Consider the following 17,602-nt stretch of genomic DNA (forward strand, 5'->3'; position numbering starts at 1 on the left):
CCATTAGGAGTAAACTTCTTTTGGGATAAGGGCCATCAGCCTGAACTCGAATGGGAAAAATGGCTAGCCACAGTAAAACTGGCCATTATGGTAAAAGAAAACATACACGTTGACAAGCTACTACAATCCAGACCAGAAAACGACGAACTAGATTACCCATCAGAGCCACACTACGAACCAGCACTATCAGATGAAACAACCGCCGAAAGAAGGCAACGAGAACAACGAAATGTAAAAAAAAAGAACCGATTGGCAAAACACCTTTAAAGACATAGAAGACAAAGGACCGCAAGTAGACAACATACCATGGGATGAAGCAGATAACAAAACAAAAAGCCACATTTATCTTTCACTAGGAGCGCAAGCAACCAACATCTTCCACCAAAGATTCCCTCACACAGACATCCAAAAATGCACCACCGACGCACTAGTAAAACAAATCAGAGAAGCATTCATACAGACAAAAAACGAAACATTTGACAGATACCAATTCTCCCGATGTAGACAAAAAGAAGGAGAATCATTAGAGGTATTCTATTCACGAATAAAGAAACATGCATCAGTTTGCAACTGGGACCATCCAGAAGAAAGCCTTGTGAAAAGCATCTTTATACAAAAGATGAATAACGAGCAGATCCCAATGGATTTACTGTCAGAAGAACGAACATCATCAGACACACTACAATATGCCTTAGCAAGAGAAAGAGGACAAGAAAACCAACAGAAGATGAGAAACACAAACACACCACAACAAAACCCATGGTTCGAAAAGATTCAGTACATCAAACGCCAGAACAGAGTCCCGATCCTTCCAACACCACAATCAGGACAAATCCAAGACTGCCGACGCTGCGGCAACAAATTCCTCCCCGGCCACCTTAATGTTTGCCCCGCAAAGAATGAAATATGCCGAATCTGCAAGAAAGTTGGACACTTCGCCAAACAATGCAAGTCAGACATACCACCACGACCACAATACAACCCACAACAACGCCGGCAACAAAACTAACACGGACCACAATCATACTCCGGATACAGACAACAACAACAAAACAATAACCAACTGGCTTAGAGAAAAACACCACAAAAGATGAGAAATATAAATGAAGAAGAACAAGAAGACACACACAACTCAACTGAAGAAACAATCGACCCAGAATCAACCTGCTACATCCGTGAAATGATGGAAGACTGGCAGAACACAACAAACTTCATCCACTCCGTCAAATTCACAGACGAAAAAGTAAGCGAAATAAACAAGACCAGAAGAGGAGAATTTTGGCTGAAAACAATCACAAACAAAAAACAAACTTACTGGTTAGCAGACACAGGGAGCCCCAGAAGTTTCATGAATATCCAAACGGCAAAGAACCTTCTAGTCGACAACAAAACAAAAATCTAGCAACCAGACAATTCCCTTGGAGAATTCAGATGCTTCAACAACAACAAAATTAACTTACAGGGCATAATCCACGTGGATATCTCTTCAGGAACATCAACAGCAAAAAACTGCACAATACTGCTAGTAAACACAAACACAATAAATATCATGGGACGAGACATCATGGACAAACTAGGACTACGCCTTACTATGGAGACACAACAAAAAGAAGGTGAGAAAAAATTACTTATTATAACAAATACACATTCAAGAATATCCAAATGTATATTCCAAAAATATCCTCACCTTTGCACGAGACTAGGCAGATCACGAAACCACGTAGCAAAATCAACATTCAAAAAGGAAATCAACCCAACACAACACAAGGGTAGACGAATCCCACTACACCTAATTGAAAAGGTAGAAAACGAAAATTGATCGACGAAAAACAAATCGTAAAACTAACAAAATGTTCAGACGAACATTTCATAAGCCTAGTAGTTATAACTGTAAAATCAGATCAAACCATCAAAATTGCTCTAGATTCGAAAATACTAAACGATGCCATACACAAAAACAAATACCAAATGCAGAGCATAGACCACCTAATGGATAAAATAGCAATGAAAATCTCCGAACTCAAAACAAAAGAGGGAACACTATACTTTAGCAAAATAGACCTCAAGTACGCCTACAGTCAACTCCCATTACACCCCGAGACACAAAAACACTACAATTTCAATAAACTTGGCGGCAACGCCACGGGCACATACAGATTCTTGAATGGCTTTTATGGCCTAACAGACCTACCAGCCACATTTCAGAAATTAATGGACACAACACTAAACGGATTAGATTCTACAAATGCATTCCTTGATGACATAATAATAATAATAACAAAAGGAACATTAGAAAAACACGAACACGAAATCGATAAAACACTAAAAAGACTAGATGGAGAAAACTTAGCAATAAGTCTTCATAAATGTGAATTCGGCCTAACCGAAATCACCTGGCTAGGATAAAAAATAAACAAAGAAGGTATCATCCCAACAAAACGAAAAACGGACGCAATTCTCCAACTGGAGAACCCAAAAACTTTAAAACAGCTCCGATCATTCATGGGCAGTATACACCATTTGGTAAAATTCATTCCAAACTTAGCATCACTAAGCGCACCGCTCAGACCCCTATTAACGAAACAAACGAATATAACACCAAAAAAATTAGACTGGGAAGAAAAACACATCATCGCATTTAACAAAATAAAACAAGCCATAAAAACTATCATCGAACAAAAACACTTCAACATCAATTGCCAAACCCGAGTGAAATGCGACGCAAGCAAAGAAGGCTTAGGCGCATGTCTCGAACAAAAACAAAATAACATATGGCAACCAATAGCCTATGCAAGTCGGTTTCTTAACAAAAACGAACAGAGATATAGCATTAACGAACTAGAATTATTGGCAGTAGTATGGTCACTCGAACACTTCAAATATTACTTATACGGATCACAATTCATTCTCCAAACGGACCACCAAGGATTACTCTCGGCCCTAAAAAATAACAGAGGTAATAAAACATATCAAAGCAGATTAACCAGATGGGTAGACCGTCTACTACCATTTCACTTTAAAGTGGAACACATCGCAGGAAAAAATATGGGATTTGCCGACTACCTCAGCCGCCACCCAAATTCACCACCAACTGGTGAAAACATTGACAACAATCACGTAATTAACACCATAGAAGCAATACATTATAAGCTACAGACAATGCAGAGAAAATTAACCAATCGGATCGCTAGAAAACAAAATGAACTAAATGACGTCACAAACCATTCCAATCCAAACAAACAGAAAGAGAACGCTTTTTGCCATTTACACGCTATAGAACAGTCGCCTCCTAACACATTAAACAAATCAAACAATACAAATTCAAGTAAAATTCATACAAATTCAAATCTATTTATCAGAAATCATTTATTTAAATCTTCTAATTTTCCATTTACAAATCCTTTAGTTAAATCGTTACCAAGTAGATCGTACAAATCAATTATTCCTCTATTTAGCAACAAAATACACATCACAACAAGATCCAGCCCACAAGTAGAAACATTCCAAGTTCCCATCAAAAAACGATACCGAGCACCCAACAAAAAGAATACACAAAGAATGACAACATCACAAGAGACAAATACCATCGCTACGCAAACAGACGAAACATCAAATCTAGGCTAAGGACGCCAACCACTAGAAGACAGAGAGTATCTTAACCCAATCCCAGAACTGGACTACGAAAACACTCCCGACTACCTCAAACATCTCCATCGCGTATTCGGAGAAAACTTCATCGCGGAAGCAACAAGAAATGACCCCCAAAGCAGAAACTTACTACAAATCATCGAAGACAAAGACTGGGAATCCCTACGACACTTCAGTAGATACTGGCACTCACTAAAACGAGACCTGAGTACAACTCCAGCTGGTTGCATATTATACGACGGAAAAATGTACATACCCACCCAACTGCGAAAACTAATCATGAACTCTATCCACCGCAATCATCCAGGCCAATCAGGAATGATGCAATTAGCCAACATGATATGGTTCCCCAGGATCCATAGGGAAATAGTAACTCTAACGCAGAACTGCCAGCCATGCATCAAAATAGATAAAAGGAGAGGACTCAAACAGCCGATGTTAAAAGCAGACACGATCTGGAATCTCGAGTCAGACTCCGAACCCCAACTTGATATACAGTTCAATCCTGCAATCGATGAAGACGACTCCTCTGATCAATCAACACTACACAATTTGAAGAAAAAGGCCATCAAACAGAAAAGACGAGCCAAACAGCTGAAACAGAAAAACCAACTGGATAGACAAGAGGACCCAACTAACGACAACGCTACTATGTGCCACTCACAGCCAGGACCATCACAAATACAGGATATTCCCGGACCAAGCAACCGAGACCCACCGAAGCGAAAGCGAAAGCAACAACCGACAAAAAGACCAGCCAAACCCAAATCCGACTTTGACAAAAAGTCAAAGGAAGCGGCACTTGCTAAATCCAAATTGAACAAAGCAAAAGAACGCCAGCGACTACTCTCAAACTCTCCCATAATCCAATTGGATACCACACAACTCGAACAAAACAAATCCATCGTATAAACTTAATTTCCGATTCCTCTCAAGGCAGTCCGATAAAAATTTAAACTTCAAACGACGCAGCAGCCTTTATGACCACACCAGCTAGGAAAAAAAATTACAAGAACAGATAAACAAAAAGATCGACAAGATAATCCAGCGAATCACACACTCACCAACGAAGCAGAACGACCATGCACAAATAAATTCAATTATCCCAGCCGACAACTCGACCCCAAGTGAGAACACAATCTCTATCTTACCAGCACACCAATTGACCCCAGTAGACACACAGATTAACACAGAAACAAGAACTCAGATAACAAAGGCGACCGACTCCAACAACTACCAACTGGTAAACAACAAAATACCAATCAACATCGATTCAGATATCGAAATTGACAACCAACTGGTAACCCCCAACGCGCTCACGGATATAAACTCCAACACAACATCACGCGACAACCATTGAGAACAAGAACAAAACAAAGAAACATCCGGGAACACAAAGCAACATGATCAAGACAAACACGCAGACATACCCGAAGAACGAGAAAAGCCCGACGACCAAATAGAAACAGCAGACATGGAGGAGGACAATGAAGAAAGTATGACAGCAAGCTCTATATCGTCTCTCAACACAGAGGACATCGCTGCCCTGGACAAGCTCTTTGACTAGTCAGCCAAAGATCCAAAGAAGGGGGAGTGTGGTGGAGGATTCCACAAGAAACCAAGTATAACAAGTACTAATATAAACACTCCTAAACTATATACATAAATATCATATTGTATAATCTCCATTCGGAGAACAAACTCTTTGTTCGTTGCATTTACTACTTTATATGATTGCATTTCACCAATTGGTGACAACGCGTTGTAAATAGTTGATTGACAGTTATGTTATATGTTAACCGCACAGCACGTCTGGTACTGTGCCTTGCTCAACAAGTGCGAAAGCACTTCATTGCATATTTGCCTTAACGCGCTCAGAATTAAGTTGCCAAGAAATTCAAGATTCGCTCTTGCTCTTTTCACCTCTCAGCAAACCGCATACAACAATCACTATTATTATTATTATTATTATTATTATTATTATTATTATTATTATTATTATCATTATTTTAATTATTATTATTATTATGATTATTATTAATATTACTATTATTATAATTATTAATATTATTATTATTATTATTATTATTATTATTATTATTATTATTATTATTTTTATTATTATTATTACTAATACTATTACTATTACTATTTTTATTATTATAATTATTATTTTTTTTATTTTTATTATTATTATTATTATTATTATTATTATTATTATTATTATTATTATTATTATTACTATTATTATTATTATTTTTATTTTTATTATAATGATTATTTTCTTTTTAGTATTATTATTATTATTATTATTATTATTATTATTATTATTGTTATTATTATTAGTATTATTACTATTACTATTATTATTATTACTATTATTATTTTTATTATTATTATTATTGTTATTATTATTATTATTATTTTTATTATTAATATTATTATTATTATTATTATTATTATTATTATTATTATTATTATTATTATTATTATTATTATTATTATTGTTATTATTATTATTATTATTATTATTATTATTATTATTATTATTATTATTATTGTTACCATTTTTATTGTTATTATTAAAGTTCTTATTATTATTCGTTACATATTGAGTATTTATAGAATATATTAATATCTTTTCATTATTTTTTTTAATTTTTTTATTATTATTAATTTTATCGTCTGATCATTTATATCATCATTATCGGTTAACATATTATCATTATTTTCAGTTACTATATTTTCATTTTTATCGGCGGATCCATTCCTTTTGCCCTCCCCCACCCGGGCTTTTTTTTTAATGGTAGCAAAACATATGTGTTCTATAACAACGCACTCTAGTGCTATATAACAGCACATAACTGCAATCGGGGGATTAAAAACACGGAAGAGGGGGGGGGCGAAAAAAATAGATCTGACCTTTGGTAATTCTGCACGTTTTTTTTGTTTTAGTTTCTCTAGTGAGCTTCAAGTACTTCGAGCCCGATGTGACAACTGAGGAACATCAAATGTGACAATGGAGAAACATCAAATGCGACAACAAGTGTGATGCCGAGACAAATAATGAGAACTTTATGATTTTGTTCAATTGATTTGGCTCAAATTGTTTGGTTTGGGGGGAGATGGTTGGGGGGGGGGGGGGGGTTTGGGGGTTGGGGGGGGGGGGGTTTGGGGGATGTTTTGAACCGTATTTAGGAGGGCTAGCAAAATCTTGAGCCAAACTTCCTTTTAATTTCATATGTTTCCGCTGGTTATCATATTAGTTTTTGCATGCAAAATATATTCTTCCTCATTGCATTTAATTTGCCCTCCGACAGCGGTGACTAATGTCAGGTTAGATCAACGTTGGGTCAGATCAAATCCCTCTGGCTGAAGTTCGGGCCACTCAAAGGTCGGCTCCATCGCAAGCCGAGTAGTTATAATAACTGGTTCTTTACTTTGAAGTGGAGTATTCAGAGCAATTAAATTAATTGATTTGTTCACCGCAAGTCTTTACATCATAAGATCTGTCGGCATTTAGTTATGCAAAGTAGCAGCGCATGCTTGAATTGATATATGCGCATAGCACAAAATGGCGGGAAACTGCGATTCACCGCATAAACAATTAATTCATTTACCGCGCGAATTTTCTGCACAGAATTGCTAAAAGTTAGGATGTAAAGAATCATGCTCAGCTTAATTATTGTCATGTTCATGATATGAACCATTGAAAACTTTAAGGATTGAGAATGCAGTTTTCAGTGCTGGATTGCTCTGATCGTCTGATCCGGGCAGGTTAGTCCACCGGACGGAACAACGAAAACGATCGGCACTGGGCGCAACCAACCGTCAAAAACTTTGCTTGCAAACTAAAAGAAAGTATGTCAAAACTCAGTGAAACCAAATCAATGAACAGAATTCTCATCAATGTTCAACAAGTATTTTACAATTTTCAATTCAAAATTAACCAAGAAATTTATACTCATTCATTTATTTTTACGAATGAACTGAAAAATAATTTTCAATGATCTTGCACATTCTTTCAATTTTTTTTCTAAGAAGAACGCTTTTCCTACAAGAAAGACCGTGTCATAACGTTTGACTACGTTATATACCGAAAAAGAAGAAACAATTTTTTCGATGAAGAAAACCCACAATTTCTTACATCTAAAACTGAACATACCGACGATCTCATACGGTTAAATACCGAACATACCGAGTCTTCTAAAAACGATTATACCAAATCTCTCAGGCGTCCAAAAAAAATCATACCGAATCTTTCTTATGTTCGAAACCGACAATACCGAGCAAAGCGAACATACCGAGGCTTTCTTACGTTTGAAGCCGAAGATACCGAATATTTCTTACAATTTTTTGTCGTTTTTTAGTCTTCTCAACTAAGATAAACCAAAATTCAATCCAAAAACCAAACTGCAATCATTTTCGTTAACACAAATATCCTTGTTTTTGCACCTCATGCTCCAAATTAATGTCAAAGAAAACCCAGGACAGCACAAGAAACACTTTATTGAACGTCGTGATTATCTGATAAAAAATAAGGCCTTTCCCACGCAGTAAACAAAATTCTCTTCTCAAAATATAATCTGGTGTGACGAGTATCAAAATTTTCTTAGAAAAATTTTTGGGTTTTTTTTGTTTTATTATTGAAGTGCGTCCTAAATCAATTTTCAACATTTTCCTCAAAAAATCGCGCATTTCTCATTAAAAACGTTGCTGAGCTTTTCGTTCTGACCAATTAAAATTTTGGCAGTCGATTATTTAGTTTTATGCTCCACTAAGATTTGAAGTTTTAGTCGAGCTTATGAGATTAAAATTAAAAAACTGGATTCGTGCTCACCTCAAGATAAATAAAAGTTAAAGAAAAAATTTTGCTTCCAATTACTGCCTACAAACTGTCCAGAAATCACTGATTGAATTAGTAGAATAGGTTTCTATGTTGAAGATGCAGAAAACTACATGATAATACTTGATAAAACTCCTTAATGTCAAAACAAATAGAAGATGGTTTTGTTCTGTTCACTTTTTGCTCTTTTACAGTATGGAAGACTGTTTATGGGCAGTATTGGGATATGTTATGGAGTGCTTAACTCCCCACAAAACCAGACTTGCTTTTTTCTATGGCTCCTGCCCGTTGTGCAAAATTGAAATGTCGTAACCCTACAGCTTAGGAGAATGTTATTCTTAGGCTTTTCTTGTAACAACTTTAGTAGAAAAAACTAAAGCGCTGTGAGCATTTGTCAGTTTTCTTGCAACGCCTACTTTGTTTATTATCTTTCTAAAACTAATCTCACCATATTTTTGAAAACAATATTTTCAAAAACATTTAGCTAAATTTTGTCTTCATAAACCCCTTTCGTTGTAACTTACAATGATTCCTTACGTACACAGCTTCAATTTTACCCAATCTTTTCCATTCGTTTAAAAACTCATACACAATAAATTAACCAGCAACGATGCAGCAACTCAAAAAAGTCGAAACCTGTCTGAAAAAAAGTTGGGTTAAACCGCAGCAAGTTTTTGCATTATTTCAAGCTTTCAATTCTCATTTCAACATCTGCAGGCTGAACAAACTTTTCAAATCTTCGATATTTCCAAATTTCCTCAACTGCTGTTGAAATGACGGTCATTTGATCGTAAAAACAGTACCAAACCTTCCAAATTTGTCCTGTCACCAGGAAGAGTGTATTCGCGACGACAATCCGCAGCAAATATCTGAGCCCAATTGGCTGCAAAAGATGCCAAAACGGAGTTCCAGCTCACAGGTGGCAAATTAGCATACTCTCTATACTTGTTATGGTGACACTGCATTGCAACGGCAAACAGATCATCTTCTGCAAGAGATCCATCCACGAGAGTTACAGATCTGAAAAGAAGCGTGTCTTACAGAATCTATTAAAAAAACACATTGAATTCCCATTAAGTTATTAACAGCAAACAACTAAATGGGCAGTGTAGGTCAGAGTATAAATGAAATCAAATAAATATATCACGGTTTAAATTGAGACAGTGGTACAATGAAAACTTAAATCTTTTCCATGATGCCTTGCCGTACGACGCATTATTCGAGTTTTGTTTAAATTAATGAAAGAAAAACATTTTCAGATGCTTCTTTAGAGCTATTGGTCTTGCATCCATTTCAATTATGTTTCAAAAACTTTTCTGGTCGTGCAATATTTCAAAAACTTTTCTAGTTGTGCAATATTTCAAAAACTTTTCTAGTTGTGCAATATTTCAAAAACTTTTCTGGTTTTTGTGCTGTTTTTCCAATTCAAAAGAATTCTCGTGCGCTGACGGTTCCATGTGTCCATACTTTTGTACGTTTAATGTTACCTATGTCCGGTCATTTATGTTTCCAGACAGCATTGTATCCCTAGTCGAGACCTGGAATTATTGAAAGACCGTCTTCGACAGATTTAAGGTTTGAACAGACTGTCCGCGACAGATATTGGGTATGAAAAGAATTTGTCTGGACATAATGTGATGTCCTGAACTTTGGCTGGAACTAAAACAACCGTCCTAGAATTTAGGTTGGAACGAGCGACAACCATTTTGGTCTGGGCATATCTAAGGGACTTCAGTTCTGGAACCGCAGCCGTGAAGCTGTTTCGTTTGTTCGCTTAACCTTATGGAAAAAAATTGATCACAGATATGTTGAGGTAACAGAACCATTATGCGATAACTCCCTCATTGGCACCTGATTAAAAGGGCACAGAACAAAATCCAAAATAATTTCTTTGCGCTGCTAGTTTCACCAGTCGTTAGTTAAATAATCGACAATTTAGCCCAATTTCTCTGGTGCAACAAATTTCTTAAGTTCACTCTTTCTCTGTAGTTACATAGTACAAACTTTTTATTGTGCTGCCATAAAAAAGACCCTATCGCATATCAACAAAAACCAGGTGTTTTAAAATGTTTTTGCCTACAATGATCTAGCTTGACAAGATGTTTCTATGACGGAGAAAGTTTATTGACATCTTGATTGTCCAATCAGAGTGCATCATATTTTCATTCACTAGGGTTACTCCACTGAACAGTATTCATATTTTATCACCTAGAGCAGACCTCTTAAATTTGCTCATTTGCGGCAAAATGATTATTTGATTTCAAATTATTTGAAAAATCATTTGCGAAACATGAGTTAAAATACATAAATAATGAAATCATTACTCCTCCTTAACCACATACGGATTGCCACTTTTTGGTATCTGCTCACTGCAAAGTTACATGCCTTAGCTGCTAATTTACTGTCGTGTGCCTTCGGGCATTATCTGGTCAGAAGTCGTCTCGGTTCAAGATCGCAATATCTCACAGCTTGGGCTGCTGAACACCTCAGCTATTTGAGCCAATTTAACCGTGGAAAAAGCGATTGGTAAACAAAAAATTAAAATCAATCACAGACCAAGGATTCTTGCATCATGTTGTCGAATATTATTTTGTACGTGGTTCGGTTACGCTTTACTACATAACAATTTTGCAATTGGGAGTGACGAGAAAAATTAATTTTTCTTTGAGCATTTTTGACCCATAGTTTTTCCAAAAAAAAACATAACCCTCCCCTTTTTTAAAAAAACAACTAGTGGCAACCTAGTGGAATTTCAGTTTGATGCGATCTTTGATTGTAAAGTGAGATTGGCAAACAGCCATAAGCAGCAAAACTTTGTCTTCGGACGTACTTGCTCCTGACAATAAACCAACTCCGATGGAACTTGAAAAGGGCTATCCCCAGAATGAAGAATTGGGTAATCAGCACAATGATCAATGGTTTCAGTAAAAAGGAGTACCAGTTTACTGAAAGTTAATCTTTCTACGAATTCAGTCGATCTCTAGCATCACTGCTGCGGGAAGCTCCAAATTGTAATTTGATCAAAATTTTCACCACAGCGCCAATTTTCCTATCGCGCAATTTTTCTTGTTACCAGTTTTTTTATGAATTTAGCAGGTGGATGTCATCTATCAGATATTGTTGCTTTTGTTTAATATAATGCTCCATTTACAGTTTTGAAGAGGAAAGCCAGTTTGCGCATTTTTGTGGTTGAGAAAATGGGAAGGTGGTTCATTACAAATGCATTGCAAACCAACCCAGCTCAGAATTAACCAAGTTTTTTTGTGGAAGGCAACTAAATGAATCAAAAAAGTGGTATTGATGATATTCTTCATGTCAAAGATTTTAACATTTAAAAATGGAAAACACCTCAACCTTCGAGAACTCCTCGACTGGATTCCAGGAACTCCTTAGTTCTGTCTAAAAAACAGCTTCATTAAATGTAGTCCTGTTTGACGTCCTGTTTGAGGGGATTAAATACTCGTTGTTTGTTGCTGAGATAGTCAACAACTTTCTAATGTATCCATGTAATCAGAGTAAAACGGAGATCCATTAGGTCATCTCTTACTCTCATTAGCCCTGTGGGCAATAATCAGTGCAGATGACAACAGACTACCTCGCCTTTTACAACATTGTTGATTTCTTGAAAATGTCTTTGTTGGATTACTTGTTTTATCTAGATGACCCCAAAAATGAGCTGTGAATTTTTCAAATCCTTGTGGGCGTTCCTATGGCAATTTTTGCTAAGATTCATGTTACGTAGTAAATGGCAAATTTTTAACCAATCAGATTCGAGAATTTTAAAAGCGTATAGAAATCGTTCCAAATAAGATTTAAATGCGTATAAAACGTTCTAATATACGTAGAAAGTTCCGAAAAAGATCATTTAACCTAATTTTAAGTAAATATAGCCACTATATGTATCGATTAGGCTGGTTTTCGGCTTAATATTTTTAGGTTTTCTAGACAATTGCCGATTGAATACGAACTGATTTGACGTCAATATTATCAGACAAAAACACCAGTAAAAGAGCATCGAAAAAAGCTTACCGTCTAAAATTTCACTTGTTGTTATGATACGTTACTAAATCGATCGTTGCTTATATGTTGTTGCTATACGATGCTTGCTATCATTGAATGAATTCACAATCGAACTACAGGTTTACCCAGGTTATATTGGTGCCGCAACTTACTGACTTACTGAGGGACGGCCACCGTTACTGAGCCCACCTCCGCTACTTTATTTCCTCGCATCATATACATAAATAGATCACACAGAAAGAACCGCACACATAATTGTGCGGTAAATCAGAACGAGGCAAAGTGTCGTTAGCCGAGGAAACCCGACTATTGCGGTCGACCTCACCACCGGAAAGAGGGTGTTTGGAGCAGCAGTACCTCGTGGGTGGTGTTTCAACTGGTGCTTTTGACTTTTGAGGAATGAATTGGAGCTCAGAGATAAAGATCCGAAGTGCTACATAGAAAAGAGCTTGCAGAAGACGATTGACAAAATCCACAACTAGTCTGGCCCCGCGGTTGTAGAAATGAAACAGCTCATCAGATCGTTTGACTGTTTCTGTGAGCAAGGTATCAATTATTATCAGCCCTTGGGATGCAAAGTGTCGTCGAAACCTTCCTGGACAGCTCAGCTTTCCGCAAAGATGTCGAAAACGGTAAACGTCCTTTGAAACTTTATAAAAGTAACATTAGACTCTTGTTTTTGCAGTAAATTTTTTTCCCAGTTTTAGACGGCAAGAAACCCAACCGGTGATTTTTTTTTGGATAATGAGTTAGTAGAATAAAACGAATATTTATAGAAAATATTTGTAAGGGGGCCAATAAAAAATAACTTCTGAGACAAAAAACATCGATTTTGAAAATTTTTGGTAGATTAAACAAAATTTCGAAAAAATTGATCTAGTCGGTTCGTATATCAAAAATTTACCTCTAATATAGAGAAAACCGAGAAAACATTATGCTAAATTGTTCAATTTTGAAAATTTTTGGTCAATTTTGATGAAATTCTGAAAACTTTAGAAAATCAATACGGAATATTGATAAACCGTATTTCCGAGCATAAAGCCGTCCAGTTTACTGGATTACCGTTCCGTAATCATGAATTTGCAAAAAAATTGACCAAAATTTGCAAAAAATTTTTATGCAGACAAAAGCATAAAATTTTGACAAATTTGTCAAAAAATCAATTTTCCAGCAAGAACGTTCGTAAATTGAGTGAAACTCATTAAACACAAAAGGTTTTGAAAATTTTGACAACCTCCGGCCTACACAAAAAAATTGATCGAATCCCTATAATTTTTTCTCGTTGCTCTTTTATGTACCATATCGTCGGCGTCTTTTTTGTCCTTTAACTTTTCAATTCTCCGTGTTCCGTTTTTTTCTTCAATAACGTTGCTCTCCCAAGACTTTGCTTTTCGTTTTCTCCGTCTACGTTTCTGGATTTTGATGTAAGATGTTATATGTGATGAAGTTTGTTGTTGTTTTTCTTGTAGTATGTTGAGTATGCTAGTATGCTGGTTTGTTGTTTAGGTCTTACAGCTCTTTAAGGTGTGACTTAAATTTATTCTCGAGTTACGGCTGGATTGTTCTGACATTTCAACTTTACTAATTTACTAGCCTTCCTGTTGTAGTATTTTGATTTTGCTGTTGTATGTTTGTGTGTACCTGTATGATTGGTAGTTGGTTTGGTCTTGTTGCTTTCTAGGGTGTAACTTAAGTTTATTCTCGAGTTACGGCTGGAGTGTTTGTTGACTTTTCCAACTGTCATAGTCTACAAACACACTTCTGTAGTTATTAAATTTATCCGTAGCTTGTTTAAAATTGTTAGTATGTTGATCGGTTGTTTTGGCTTGGGTATTGCTGGAATGTGACTTATGTTTATTCTGGAGTTACGGCTACTAAATTTCTCAACTTTTTCATCCTTTTAGTGTACTACTGCATTGCCGTAAATTATTTTTTCGTTAAATTTGTCATTATAGCCCCATAATGAACTATTTTAGATTGTCTTGCAGTAGCTTCTCTCCTTCTTCCTAGGGTGTGACTTAAGTTTGCTCTTGAGTTACGGCTAAGTTGTTTGGTTGAGTTTTTGCTGAGGTCCGCTAATATAGTTCTTTCCGACTTCATTTCCCGCCCGTTCTTTCCCACCGTCCGTTTCGTTGCGTTACGCGTTTTTCGCTCGCTTTCCCGCACGTCCCATTTCCGTTCCGTCGCGCCCCGCTCGCTCGACTTCTCGTCTTTCCCGTTTCCGTCGCGTCACGCGTTGCTCGCGCGACTTCCCGTCCGTAACGTCTCCGTTTCGTCGCGCGTTGCTCGCTCGAATTTCCGTGTGTCTTTTGTCTCCCTCCACGTTGAGCGCATAGCGTTCAGCGCCCCACTTCTGTTTCTGTCGGGCACTGTGTGCTCGACGACCTTTTCTGCTCTTTGCGCGGTTTGTTTTACAGACTGTCTACATTGTTCTGTGTTTGGTGTCTTTTGCGTTGGGTTTGTTTTGCGTGGGTTTGAGTTGTTTGGAGTGTGCATATAATAGATAACCGTGTGCAGTGGTAGTTTTGCTGGTATTTGGAAATAATAGCATCGTGATGTCTAATAATCTTGATCAAAAAGTCAAAAATTTGTACGCTGCCAGGTCAAAGCGTGAGGCTGAATTGCATGCTATACATGAAGATATTCTTCATTGTATAAATAGTCAAAGTAGGCGAGTGAAAGTTGAACGACTAGTAATAATGTGCAACGAAGCATTTATGACTGTTGTAGACAAAAATGAGGACCTGATTGCATTTGCTGGAAAAACGGAGGATCCAAGTGCCCTTGTTCCTTCATTAGAGTCTTATTTGGAAGCAATGACAACTAAGAATGACAAGATCCTCCTTTCAGCACAAAACTATATCAACTCTGCTGATGACAAAGTGAGTGAGTTTCAGGAACCGAGGGCTTCCATTCGTTCTAGACTTCCCTCATTGATGGCCTCGTCAAAAACATCTAGTCAGCGTAAACATGATTACGTAATTGCTAAAAAGAAGCGCGAAGAAATTGAAAAACAGAATGAGGCAGCCATTCGCCTTGCTAAATAGAAAAAGCAAATGGAAATAGATGAACTGGAGGAAAACAACAGGAAACGGTTGGCAGAGGCAACTCTGCAAGAATTTGAATTACTGGACGCCGTTTCCAAAGGTAGCCAATCTGAAACAACTGCAAGTGCTAGGAGCTCGATGAGAAGTAAAAAGGCTGTCCAAGACTGGATCAACACCTCACTTGCTTTAAGTTTTAGCAATGACGAGAAAACTAGTGAACCAGAGGTTACGATCGACCCTCCAGAATGAAATGTTTTAGCCACAACAACGGCAAAACAGTGGAAGATCAGATCACTGAATATTCAAGGCATTCGATTCCAAAAAATTGTCGAGGCAATTACATTTTAAGCAATGAGACCTTACATCAACTCGATCCATATTATACCCCACCTGAAAATTTTTTGGCTGCTGCTAACACTTAGGCGTTGTACCAGGCGCACCTAAGGGCGCAAATGGATCAAACAGGCCAACAAGGCATGGCGCTTACGAGCATAACCAACCAAGTAACCGCGGATAGTCACCCGCCTTCTGTACACGCCCAAGGGGCTTCTTCACCACCCGTTCAACAGCCCATTCCACGACAGCCGTTCGAACCGCAAATAAATCAAAATAATGCCTCCGAGTTAATTCCCAACGCACAACTTCAATTCTCAAGGGGACCTGAAACATCAAGTCTGCCTAAGAAAGATTCGGCCCCGCGTATATTCTCCCGACAACAAATTAATTTTGTCCCCCGAGCACCAAACGCCACTCTTCCTCCTTTTCCGTCAACAAATCATCCAGCCCCCGCAAAAAACGTTCCATCGCTCTCAAGCGCCCCACCAAGTCCAAACACTCAACAGCACAACTCTGAACCCGCTCATCCTAACGACCTTGCCATTCCGAACCCAGTCTTTGCACCTAACATCACTGCTCCCATCCCACACGCCCTTTGATTAATCAGCCTCTCGTCAACGAAACTTTTCAAAATAATAATAACAACCGATTACACAAAGTTGTACGTTCTGTTGTTCCGCCTGTCCCAAATATGCTCAAAATCCCTCTTGGCCAAAACTTTGTGCCAAATATGAGTCATTGGCGGTTTCCACAGCACAGACCGTCAATAGTCAACCAAGACACAACCACCGTGAATAGTCTGCCTCCAATTGTACACACCCATATCGCACCATCGAGCACTAATGTTCCACTACGAATTTATCAGAATTCGCCCCCTTTGACTGATATGCAATCACCATCAGGTGCTCAGCAGAAAAACCTGATCGCGACTACTAGTAATGTTGTACCTGGTCTAGCCGCTCCGGTTTTTCAGCCAACATACCCCTATGTTGGGCCCACTCCGTTAAGTTGGAGTGGTCCGCAGGTGTCTGCACCTGCCCCTCCGATACCGGACAAGGCGTCATTGATTAGGGAATTAGCTGATGCAATAACAAGAAAGAAAAACGACCCTTTGCCCGAGTGGAAACTTGCAGAGTTTAATGGCGACCCATTAAAGTGGCATGAGTGGTATGGTCAATTCAAAAGCGCAATTGACTCGCAGTCGCAAACTGATGACGTTGAATTGACGTACCTCAAAACACTCGTCACCGGTAAAGCAAAGATTGCAATCGCCGAGTTTGCTTACTGTGGTTTAATGTACAAGGATGCACTAAGGACTTTGGTACTTAAATTTGGCCGGCCGCAGGCAGTCGTAAGTGCACACTTGGATAAACTAAGCAATTTTCCACCTCTTAAAACGCACAATAGTGATAACATCATAAACTATTCTGCAGCAATATCCAGCCTCGTTGGGGTTTTCAAGTCTCTATCATATGATGCTGACTTGAAGCGCGCTTCCCAAATTAACCAAGCGGTACAGAAGTTACCACCAAACATGAAAGAGTCATGGTCACTCTTTACGGTTAAGAAGCACTGGGTTAAACCTGCCCTCCCTGATTTTAACGATTGGCTTAAAGAAAAGGCTGAGGCCCATGATCTTATGAAACAAAGCGCAACCAAGGCCAAACCTGGAGAGAACATCACTTCAGTAACCAAGACAAAAACA

General features: G+C 37.7%; 2 protein-coding genes across 2 annotated transcripts in view; one reads left to right on the plus strand and one right to left on the minus strand.

Annotated features, from left to right (window-relative positions):
• Positions 1–17,602, plus strand: part of LOC142349136 (cysteine-rich venom protein-like) — a 319,707-nt gene that overhangs the window by 20,329 nt on the left and 281,776 nt on the right. The gene's annotated exons all lie outside the window — the stretch shown is intronic.
• LOC142349695 (uncharacterized) overlaps positions 1–17,602 on the minus strand; it is a 47,847-nt gene that overhangs the window by 3,657 nt on the left and 26,588 nt on the right. Inside the window, exon 2 of the mRNA XM_075401424.1 lies at positions 9,303–9,514. Within this exon, the coding sequence (XP_075257539.1) occupies positions 9,303–9,514 (212 nt within the window). The remainder of the gene's footprint in view (positions 1–9,302; positions 9,515–17,602) is intronic.

The sequence above is a fragment of the Convolutriloba macropyga genome, chromosome 11 (assembly GCF_964194025.1).
Source record: "Convolutriloba macropyga chromosome 11, txConMacr16.3, whole genome shotgun sequence".
NCBI classification, from domain to species: Eukaryota; Metazoa; Xenacoelomorpha; order Acoela; family Convolutidae; genus Convolutriloba; species Convolutriloba macropyga.